The sequence below is a fragment of the Chelmon rostratus genome, chromosome 3 (assembly GCF_017976325.1).
Source record: "Chelmon rostratus isolate fCheRos1 chromosome 3, fCheRos1.pri, whole genome shotgun sequence".
In the NCBI taxonomy this organism is placed as follows: domain Eukaryota; kingdom Metazoa; phylum Chordata; class Actinopteri; order Chaetodontiformes; family Chaetodontidae; genus Chelmon; species Chelmon rostratus.
Window position 1 is genome coordinate 10337109 of NC_055660.1, and position 11760 is coordinate 10348868.

The following is an 11760-nucleotide window of genomic DNA, read 5'->3' on the forward strand; positions in this document are numbered from 1 at the left end:
AGAAAGTGTTAGTCAGCAACATGAGGAAACATCTACATCCAGATTCGTCACCGCTGAAGAAGCGCCGACACATATTGTCACATAGGGCACATGAAGCGTCGGAGTCATTCTGACACATCAACAAACGCCTCGCTGGGCGTCACTTTGCAGCCACGCGCCTCGCATTTCCAAAGCAGACTATTTTTAGGCCTCGTTATCTCCTAAAGCTCGCAGGACACGACGCTGAGCAGCGAGCGGCCTCGGCCTGCCTACGTGTGATTTACTGTACAAAACGTTTATGCAACACACTTCTACCCCAGCCTTCACCCCCCTCCTCCTCCTCCTCCTCATCCCTCTAGCTCTCCTGCCTCTGCCTCTATCCTTGACTTTTTTTTCCACCCACTCTTCCCTGGAAGCTGGTTTGTTCCTGTTGGAAGGTATTGCATCATGACTGAATCACAATCCGGCCATGACTCTCCAACCAACTCCTGGCTCGCTGATTATGGAAAATAAGCAAACCACAGAGACACTGGAGGTATTATTACAAGGTCTGAAACTGTATTTGGCAAGTTTTTTCTTAAACAAGTGCATACATGTACAGCTAGAAGCATTTTTTTCTTTGTTTTTTTATTATTTTTTTTGCTCAGAAGTGCTCAGATTAGTCACATTCTATGTTTGACAGGACTGTCTCCAGACCTAAAGTACACTGATAGACTGAAAAGAAACAAGTGTGATGGGCAGAGTCTGTTATGAGGAGTACATACCTTTTCATCTTCAAAATCATAAAAACACAATGTATTGAAAAAGAAAAATCAAAAAAAATTATACAGCCATGTTTACGAAGTATACACTTCCCTTGTGTCCAATATGTACATGTCTGTTAGTTTCTCTGGAGCTTGCTGGATGATTTATATTTGGATGGGTGTGTGTTTTTCTTTATGTCCTGCTGTTGTTGCCGTAGTCAGATTACAAAAGGAAAGAAGTTCAAGAAAAGCAGCTGGTGAACATCTTAAGGGTCCCTCTCCTTTTTTACCTTTATGTCCCCAGCCAAGATGGTGGCTATTTCCCCCTGCATGAAAGCCCAGGGCACATTGGAGCCAACCAGCGGGCACCGCTCACCGCTGGGGCAGTACACCTCGCCGGTGGCGCCCTGCTGCTTGATGCTCTCCCGGGAGCAGGGGAAACAGAACTTGTGTGAGGGCACCGACGGGCACTGGACGAAGTGAGTGTCCTCCAGCCGCTCGTGGCACAGAGTGCAGCACAGTGGCACGCTGCCAGGCGGGACAGAAGAGTCTGGAATGCTCTGTGGTGGCGGTGCATGGGGGTCCATGCTGCCGGGCGCGTGCAGAGCAGAGGGGTTGGTGCTCACAGGCCCATCCCTCTGGGCCAGCCTCCTCTGAGAGGCCGAGGACGGTGAGAGGGGGCTGCCGCTATTCCGCCGTGCACCCGCCGTGGTGGAGTGTACCTGATTGGCGTCCTTAGGTGAGCCTGTGCTGCCAGCGTTATCAGTGGCAAGGATGAGCGCCGCCATGGGTGATTGGCCATTCTGCGCTGTGGCGGCCTCGGGGGGCGTGGTGCGGGAGTGGGGGGAGATGGTGGAGGGGGGAGCTGCCGAGAAGCCGGGCAAGGCGGCCGGGGGCATCTTCAGGACCTCAGAGGGCGAGGGGAGCCACGGCTGGCCCTCACCACCGTTCATCTTGGGGGCGCTGCCCTCACCATCTGGCTCCGGGGAAGCCTTCCTCTTCATGCTCCGCGGGTGCTTCCCCCTGTCTGTGACAGAGGAAGAGGGAGGGTTAATACAACCACACCACACTGCACTACACACAAACACTACAACGTGCAGCTCTGTGAATGCTGAAACACAGGAAACTTCTCAACAGCGAACAAAAGCTTTGTTTATGTCGCTGTTGTTCTGTGCCAAACCTCCGCGTGCAGAGGTGAACGGGTCCGTATCAGCAGCGTGGCGTCACCGAGCAGCTCGGTTTAAACGCACGTCAGCGCCGAGCTTAAAAAGCGCTGACACATAATTTCGGTGCTGCTAAGTTCCTGCTTTCATAAAGCGTGCCAGTTTCAAAACTGTCCAATGCTGGGAAAACCAGTAATACTCCTACCTGTTTTTGAGGAAGTGGCACTCGTTTCATATCCCATCACCCGCTGCATGGCGGCGTGGTCCTTTTTAAACCTGCTGTCGAACGTGTGCAGCGCCATCAGGTCCCTGACTGTTTTGCCTTTGCCTATCCACTCCTTATGGCTGTCCGACATGTCCGACAGGCTGTCTGACCTGTGCTTGTCTTTCATCTCCTCCGGACGCTTGCCGTGCTCCCCGGGGCCAGGCGCGGCCAGAACCCCGGGCAGACCCATCTGAGACGGGCGGCCGTTGAGCGGATGTATGGTCGGTATGCCGCCGTTCACCAAAGGCACCAGGTTGGGAGGAACCGTGCTAGTCCTGCGGGGGTTTGGGCTTTGTCGGTTCAGTTCCGGAGGCTCATCAGGTTTTGGAAATCCGTTCGGCATGGGGAGGCCGTTTGCCTGCCTCCCTGCCTGGTACTCCGGTCCCAGGCGGGGCGGCCGGTCGGACAGCGGGTAGCGGTCCAGCGGCTGCGGCGGCCGGGAGCCCGGGTCTCCAGCAGAATGGTTGATCTCCTTCCCGGCGTGCTGGGGCTTCCCCGGGCCCGGAGAGCGGCCGTCCTGGAAGCCGTGTGCTCTTTTCAGCTGCCGGGCAGTCTCGATAACAAATTCAATCCGGTCGGCCCCCTCGTAGTTGACACATCCACGGCAAACGGGCTCGGTAAAATCCCAGATCATCGCCCACGGCATGCGGGGCAAGTCGCACAAATAGCAGGACTGCCTTCTGGAGGCAGCGACCGCCGCGGAAGACATGTTGTAACCCCAAAGCGAATGCAAAACTCTCCGAAATGTCTGTCGGCTCGTTTACGTTGCTATAAGGAAGAAATGACCAACAATTCGAATAAAATGTGGTAGTATTTTCCCTCAGAAAGCAGCAGAGTCACACCGACGGGAGTTCATCGTAGTTGTGTCCTTCGCCTCGGCGCGCCTCCGTCTAAGCTCGCGCTTACAATTCAGCTCGAGCTCTCAATGTAGGGCCGTGACGTCAGCGCCGACACTCGGCTCGTGCTCCAGGGTTCTATTTACTGGATTCTTCGACGACCCCTCGGGCGCATGCTCACCGTGTCTCTATCTTTATCCGGAGAGCTTACGCCCAAAGATTGTCTGTGTCTGAGAAGAGGCATCACTCTGTGACGCGTTCGCTGTGACCACAACACAGCACAAACGGCTGCTACTGTCAAAATCTTAGAGGGCTACAGGACTCCACAAAGGCAGTTACCAAATGCTGATGAATAAAAAGCAACAGTACATTTTAACATAAAAATCCAATTGATGACAAAATGCCGAAAAAAGCAAAAGAAAATGCAAGATTTGCCTCCAAATTAGTCGTTACTGCTGTCAAGAACATTTTGTCAACAGCTACAGCTCATATCAGACAGTGTGAGCTAATGCTTCTCCAAGTATAAGTAATGACAGAAAAACTCTTGCTGATTATTTCAAGACGGTTACCCTGTTTGTAGCCTTGTAGTAATGCCAGGTGCATTAAAATTCAGCCTGAACTGGCTATTTGTTGACACATAAAACAACAAAAACAAATTGGTTGTGTTGGTGTAATACTGCATTTTATGGCTTTGTTGAGGGGGGTTCAGTCAAACCCAACATTCAAACTAAAAAAAAGCAAAACAAACATTTCGCCATACTTTTGAGCATGAAACTTGACAAAAAGTTGTCTGGTGGATAAATTGTTGTTAGTGATGGAAACTGGTCGGAATAATCTTAACACGCTTTATTGGAATATATCTGTTCTGTGATTCAAATGGGATCCCTGGAATTTGAGGCAGCGTGAGAGCTCTTCCATCCCTTTCCTCTTCTCTGCCCGCAGGGACCCGAAGAGCTTTTATAAATACCAGAATCCTGAGCGGCGAGTTCAGCTGAGCCGGCAGGCTGCACACAGACTCATTAAGAGTTCAACAAGTCTGGACCCATAGGCTTTATTTCGGAAAGCAAACTTCTTCTTTGTTTGACTTATTTTTTTAGATCTTTTTTACAGCTCTATATCAAGCGAACATGGCAAACTAAAAATAATACATTCGAAGCATTATGTCAAATGTTATTCTGGGGTGTACAACCAAAGAACACTGTGCAGAATGAAGGTAACAAGTGTGCTGATTATGTTTTGCCTGCAGGCTTAGTCCTTCCGCTGAATGGCTGCTGCATTCCAGTCCAGTGCCAGGGACCCGTGACGTCACAAGGCGAACAGCCAATCACAGAATTCAGCTGTTGTTACCAAGCAAACTGTAAATCTCCTGCCCTCCATTCAGAGCTGAACCGACAGTCCGCTGAGGACAAACTGAGGCCTGAACACTAAACATAAAACCAGTTCTCATTGTTTCCAGCACTAACATCTAGCAAGTCTAAAAATACAATGATTTCAGTTGGAAACTAGTTAAAATCATCTTTAACTTATTTTAAGAAAATAAGATTTTGAGGACTCAGTTATTAATGACTTTATAAATTTGTTGTTTGCATTGTGTGGCAGTATAACAAACCAATTATCTGTACACATCATGACGCAGTATATTAACCTGTAAGACACTAGATTCCAGTTGATGACAATCTGGTTTTTGTGCTTGAGCATCTTCAGATGAAGGTAAACTAAATGGTTCTTCCTGTTTTTAATGAACTTCATGTACAGTTCTGGTAAATCATGGATTGAAAACAGCCCCAGAAGTAAGCGAGGATCTGGGGATACAGAGAGGAGGAATTCAGTGGAAGAAGCAGCCGACTCATCTGTCAGTGTTGGTGTCTGGCCAGCAGTGAGTCAGCAGCATCATCTCTTACTCACAGCGTCTCGGCTCGACATGGCCGAGGCCCGTCTCCACTCGTCTCTCTTCACAGCTTCATGAGATGGCCTGCCTCGCTCGCCCAGTCAGCTGATGGAAGGAGAGAAAGCGAGGGGGAAGAGGCAGGCATAGTGAACAATGCATCCTGTTTTCTCCAGCGTGTCCTCGGCCGCTGCAGGCAAATGTGCAGGAACGGCGAGCTGTTTGCATCCTGGATGGCGTTCATGCATGAGCTGCCTTGAAGCAAATCTACAGTTTGAAAGGAAGAGTAAAAAAGGGTGCAATACAGCAGGGTTACATAAAGGTTGTATTTCATTTGAAATATCTTCTCCTCAAGCACGGCCACTGTGTTTCAGTGTATTTTACATTTTACAGTTACGCAGAGACTTAGATCAGTCTTGTGTTGAGGTGACTCCATATGTCAAATAACTATTAGGCAACTCTCTATTGCCGTCTCTGCTCACGCTCAGATAACCAGCCCCTGACAGAAGTAAGTGTAAAATAGTAAGTGGAGGTGTCGAGGTGAATGGGACAAAGTGGGCTAAAGTGGAAATCCACCATGAAGGTTTGTAGCACAGGCAGTTTATCTTATTTAAAGCTGCTGGAGGCAACGTTATTTTATTGTAATTTTGGTTGAAGTAATTAATTTTGTCAATTGCGTGGCACTAGCAAAGAAAAATCAGGATTAGCTGACACGCACAGCCAATCTGAACACTCTGGTTTATGACCCATCAGCCTCAGCTGTAGGTGTATAGTGTTGATTAGCAAATCTTGTCATGCAAACCTGCTAGATATGGGTATGTAGGCATTGCGATTGTGACCATGTTAGCAGGCTGGTAGTGTTTAGTCACAGAGTGCTAACAATTTGTGCTATTAGGTCCTTTAAAAAGGCGCCAGCAGAATATAAAGATTTTATTTAAGTTTCATTCATTCATTCATTTTTTTTCACTTTTTTTCAGTGTTTCGTTTTGATGGGACAGCTGTTAGAGATAAACAGGAAGTGGGGAGAGAGGAGAGGAGGACATGCAGCCGGGGGCCACAGGGTGGAATTGATTCCAGGCTGCTGCTGAGGACTCAGTATGTGGCCTGCACTCTCTCACAGGTGAGCTGCCAAGGTGCTCCTCACTCATCAGTTTTAGTCATTCAGAAAAAATTGACAGAAACAGAAATGTTTTCCTCATTGGACACCATGTTTTGGACTTTTTAATACATCTATGCTGCAAAGAGACTTGGCGTGATGGTACCAGAGGGTCCTTATCGGGATTTCATCATGGCTGCTGGTCGTCTCAGCCTTCTCTGAAGGCTTTCTCCTAATTACCCATCACAACCTCCAGATTTAACCACACACCACCACCTCCTATAAATCCCCTCAGTCATCTGACGGATCATCCTGCCTCTGCCTCCCACAGATTGGAGGGGAGGGGAAATCCTTCATGTGATTTCACTTCCCAAATGGAAACACAAACATGAACTGACAGCAGGAACGACGTTTCCCACATCATTCACTCAGCACTTAAACACATACGGTATGTTATTTTAGCATTTTGAGCTCTGGACCTCTGTGTTACATCAGAATCACTGATCAACAGGTTGGGAAAACATAGAGGGATCTGAAACAGAGACACAGCAGACCTAAACACACAGTATAGTATATGGTTATTCCCACAGTGCTTCAGACGTTTCCCTTTAAATATTTCATTGGCTGAAATGTTAGGTGTTTATTTTCTTTTCTCCACAGATACTGTAATATAACAACAAATGACAAACCTGAGTTACAGGCAGTATGTCAGACTTTTCTCTAAGGTGGAAAATGTCACTATGGAAATGAGTTACATGAACTCTTACTCTTTAGGCTACACACAAACACAGAAAAAAGGCTAATTACAAGGATGAAAGCATGACAAAAAATCTAAATCGAATAATCCAGACTGGTTCGAGGAAAACAAGTTGATTCTGATGATGACAAATTTGAGAAAAGGAGACATATTTGCAAAGAAATTCTGATTGAGTGGGTTAACTAGTTTTTCCCAGGAGACATAAAAGGAGAGAACTTCTCAGAGAAATCTTGTGTGTAATGTCTTTCAAAAATTATATCACTACTTTCACGATGGCAGGAATTTGATGCAGCCAAGAGGGTGACAGACAGCAGAGACAGTAAAAACACATGGCTTTAGACATGGACGAACTACAAACACACATCATACATACATTATACACACAACAAAACATGCCTGTGACTCCTGTATCAGACTGTAAACCAGCCGCAGGTTGTGGGACGCCACGAGCTAATGAAGCTCTGTCAGCCGAGTGTGTTTTGCCTGATCAGCGGGGTCTTTAAATAGCCTCCCTGTGGGCCACTCAGATGGGAGATTTGCAGACTTGGCCTCATGTCTGCAGGGGTCGACCCAGTCAGTTTATTCAGCTTAGCAGTTTCACATGGGGGTGGAAGTCCGCACGATGGGAAATCATCCCAGGGAAAGGCAGAGTTGAGGGGGTGATGCCGGGGTCAAACTGGAGCTCCAGGAATGATTAACCGTTTACAGTTCTTCCACAGAACTCGCTGTGACTGAGAATATCCTTCAGTTCCTTCATCAGCAACATTACTAAGAGGGTTTGTGGTGACACCCCATCTGGTTCTCATGCTGGAGGTCCTGCTCTGCAAGCATCTGATTCAGATCACCTCAGTATGGTCAAGTTAAAGACACATGAAATGTTATCAGTACCTTCTTTGAACTTGCATTAGCTGTTTTTTTTGTCCTCTCGGGGCCAGTGGAAACAAGTAGTTAACACAACATTAATTGTAAGAGCCATGAAGGAGTTTGAAAGGATTTTTCTAGGTGTGTTGGTTGAAATATTGGCGTTTGTTATTGTTTAGGTTTGTGTGATTCTGTTGATGAGGGAATATGTAGGTCAAGTGGATATGGGCATGGATGTTAAGTTAACATAAGCACCTGCTCACCTTTTTTTTTCAGTTTCTGGCTAGAGAGTGAGAGAGGGTGAGCGGGGTCGCCGTATTTTTTGTTGACTGCTATTTTCTTTGATCACTGTGATCGCTTTGATTATTAGTTTTGTGCACGATACGGATAATAAGTTGATCATTCTTTTCCGTAAAAAATATATTTTCACATTCCAGTGATTTTTCCCGTTAAGCGTGTCAAATATAGTGGAAGGCCCGGCCTCAGCCTCTCAGCGACTCTTAAATGTATCATCACCTTTTAAGTTGATTTGTCGAACTTGTTAGTAAACAGTTGGAGCAACATTTAGAGTTATGTTTGTGCCACCTGAGGAAAATTAACTATCAGCGCTAAGTTAGCTATCATAGCTAATAGCAGCTAATGTCAGCTATCATGGCTAAATTATCTTGGCTAACGTTAGCTAACGTCAGCTATAATAGCTAACTGTAACCAGCTATCATAGATAATGCTAGCTAACGTCAGCTATCATAGCTAACATGAGTAAACATCAGCTCTCATACTTAACTATAGATTCTATGTTCTATGTCTATGTAGACTCATTTCCTGTGACAGGTTGTAAACTGTTAAAAAGGTTTACTAAAATCACTGGATGTGACTTTTACATCTCATGTGACTTCTTTGCATAATGGTGTTCAATGGTAGAATGCATCCTCTGGTGACCAGGAATAACAACAGCAAATTTCAAGTCAGTCTGCCAAGAAGTTATAGATATTTCACTCAAGATCAAAGTGTTTTGTGTACTTCCTCCGTCCTGCTGCTGTGCTCTTTAACGCCACACGAACACATATTCTTGGTCGTATTACATTATACATTATACCAGCTGTGGGCTGATTCATGAAGGAGGTAAACCTTTGATCTCCTTCAGACACTGTGAAATGAGAGTAAAGAGAAGTTTGGCAGAACCCTCGGTCTGTACTGACAGACATCATTAATTGCCAAAAGCTTGTAAATAACATTTCAAACAGCTTTTCATTAAACGTGTTTAGAGTCAGCCCCACTGGGACTGTGAGGGCTAATCTGTTTCTCTGTTTGAATTTGAGGCCAATTCTTAATTATTTGGACTGCTGACAGTTGCCTCCGATTGAGGCGAGATAAAACAGAAATCTGTTTAATTTTTTGCCCTGAATGCATCATCTGTTCCACATCATCAAAGCCTGCGCTCTGTGTAAAGCAATGCTTAATTTACGAAACACTGTGTTTAAAAATTAAACCCGTTTTAACACATCAAAGCTAATGCTACAAAGCTATTTGCTCAATTATTGAGAGGCTCCCCTCACTGACGGTCTGTCTGAAACCTTCTGCTTGTACAGTGAAGCCGTTCGTGAGCACTGATGTCTCACTGTATGGCAGATCAAACATCCACTGAGGTCTAACTGACTGTGAACACAACAATGGAGTTTACCTCAGTCTGATATGTCTCTTTCAGCTGGTACACTGTTGTATTAGACATGTGCTGCACTGATTTCTGCTCACTCTGTGGTACAGTGCCCCGGAGGTGGACTGGCTCCTCTCAGACCACCTCCGTTTTGACTAGTTTGTGCTGGACTTGAGCGAGCCACCCTCTGGTACAAAAGCCAGGTCCTTGTGGACTGATCTTCTACCACCCCGTCAATGAACTCTTTAGATTGTAACGACCCCATGACTGCACCTTCAGGACAAAATTTACACATTTGGCTCCACTACTGCTCCAGTAAGACTCTAAGAATAGATCACTCATCAACATAGAGGCAACACTTTCATACTGGGGCTGTAATGAATTCAGTGTATTTGTCACTTGTAGTTTTCCTGAGTTGTTTGGCAGGTGGAGGATGCTGCCGCCCTGACTGCAGGCCGTGTTACACTCCTGTCACTACAGGAGCTTCTGGGTAAACCTCCCCACACCGCAGATGTGTTGGGTTTCCTTGTTGTGGCTGTGCATGGTAAACAGAGGCTGGGCCATGCACTTAAATCTCCTCACTTATCAGCACGTAACTTTATTGCCAGGATATTACCAGTAATCAACTGCTTCCTGTTTACCGAGACACTGCTGTTGCTTTCTTATTCTTCTTCTTCTGGCACAGCACCAACAACAGTCTGTTTACCATTTCAACAAACACATCTCCATCTCATTAACATGCTGGGAGCCTCTTCACAGAGTCAGTCGGGCCTCTCTCTGAGCAGTAACCACTCCTGTCTGGAAACGTCCCCATCAGATGGACACATCTACCTTCCTGTAAAGATACAGGCTCTGGAAATGACTCACTGATCTATTGATAGACCTCCACACAAATTTAAATCAATAGGTGCTGGGAACAAAAGGGGATTGGACAAAGACGGATAAAAGCTTAATTAAGCAGCACGAATCTAGCCTTGCTCCAGACGTCTGAAACGCCACACTTGCCTCCTTTGCAGGCGCAACTAACATTTGGGGATGTTGTCTTCCAACGTAGCTAGCCAGCTACATCCATGAAAAACGAAACTGTGCCAAGCGTGGGTGAGATGGACGCAGCTGTACAGGTTGTTAAAGTGAACGTACAGAAGCAACTTAATAACAGAAATAATTTTATCTGATGAAAAATGCTAGCTGCTCCTCCCTCCTGGTACCACAGCTTCTATGGACTGAAAATGATGTCAACAGGACTTGGTGAGGCAGAAATTGTCAAACATGATGTTAATGAACTACGTTTAGTACGTTAGTAAACTACGTTTTGCAATGAATTTGTTACACCCATTCATGTGCTTCCCAGGATGACTCAGTAATAACTTTGGCCATGTTCTGACTTTTCTGTTTTCTGTTTTCTTTTCTGCTCAAATTGCAGCTGTGCCAAAGAACCTCGAATATGGCTGTAAACTTTTAGTTTTATTTTAGAATTGCCCATTATTCCATTATCCACTTTGACACATCCATACAGCAGTTATAGTTACTCTGAACCACAAAATTTCAACCAGCTGGTGGCAGTCGAGGAAAAGTCAGGGGGTCACCAGAGTCAGTCGTGTTCATCATCAGGGAACCATGAATGTACAATTTAACTGGATTAGTGAAAACTTGGACCTGCTGGTGGTGCCGCAGGAAAAGTCAGATCAGTACCTTCATCCTTTGAGGAGTCACAAAATGACCCAAATGACTTAATGTCAATTCATCTGAAAGTCTCTGAGCTATTGCATCCTGTCATACCTAAAGCCCTGCTGCTAGTGTGGCTAAAAATAAATAAAACTGATACTGAGTGCAGTAAGATGTCCGACAGCTGGGTCAAACGTTCGTTTTCCACTGAGCGTCACAGTATCTACAGACAGCAGCTGGTTTGTACAGCAGGTTTCTATTTTTCATCATCTCAAGAAACGCAAAAACAGCCCGGTTGTTGTGAACGTCTTTCTCAATACTGCAGACTGCAGGAGGCGCCATTTTGGGTGCTCCCACCTCCCACACAATCACACCGAGATGCAGCACCCGACGCAATGTTCATAAAATGGACGGCCAAGTCAAATAAACCCGGGGAAAAACACTTTTGGACGCCTCGCATCTGGAATCGGAGCGGTGCTGATGTCACTGGGGGCAAAGTGAGGAGACAAGAGAAAAACAACAAGGCTCTCTTTTTCCCTTCGCCTCCCCTCGTCTCGCCCCCCCTTCTCCTCCCCCCGCTGTCCTAATCCTCTTTGCAGGCCTGCAGGGAAAGGTCGGCCAGCTGCCAAGGCAAGGGCTGCTGGGAAAATGTGGCGGCTGCCAAGCGGGAGCGGTGGCGGCGGTGTCGCACACAGCTTTGTTCTGCCAGAGGCCTCGATTCAGACTCAGGGCTTTATGGTCGGACTGGACCATCACCAGGCCGAAGCCCCGCCCACCTTGCCTCGCTCTCCCCTCTGTCTCACTTTAACTTTTGGTCTCTCACTCTGTCACATACACACATTTTTGCTTTCTGTTT

The 11760-nt window shown here is 46.4% G+C and overlaps 1 protein-coding gene across 1 annotated transcript; it reads right to left on the reverse strand.

The window, feature by feature from the left end:
• Positions 1–515: 515 nt before the first annotated feature.
• On the reverse strand, positions 516–3121 carry irf2bp2b (interferon regulatory factor 2 binding protein 2b). Its single transcript, XM_041934399.1, has 2 exons — positions 2091–3121; positions 516–1749 (listed from the first exon to the last, which is right to left on the reverse strand). Exons 1-2 carry the CDS (start codon positions 2857–2859, stop codon positions 989–991), a joined length of 1530 nt encoding a protein of 509 aa, XP_041790333.1. The 5' UTR covers positions 2860–3121; the 3' UTR covers positions 516–988.
• Between the last annotated feature and the right edge of the window lie 8639 nt (positions 3122–11760).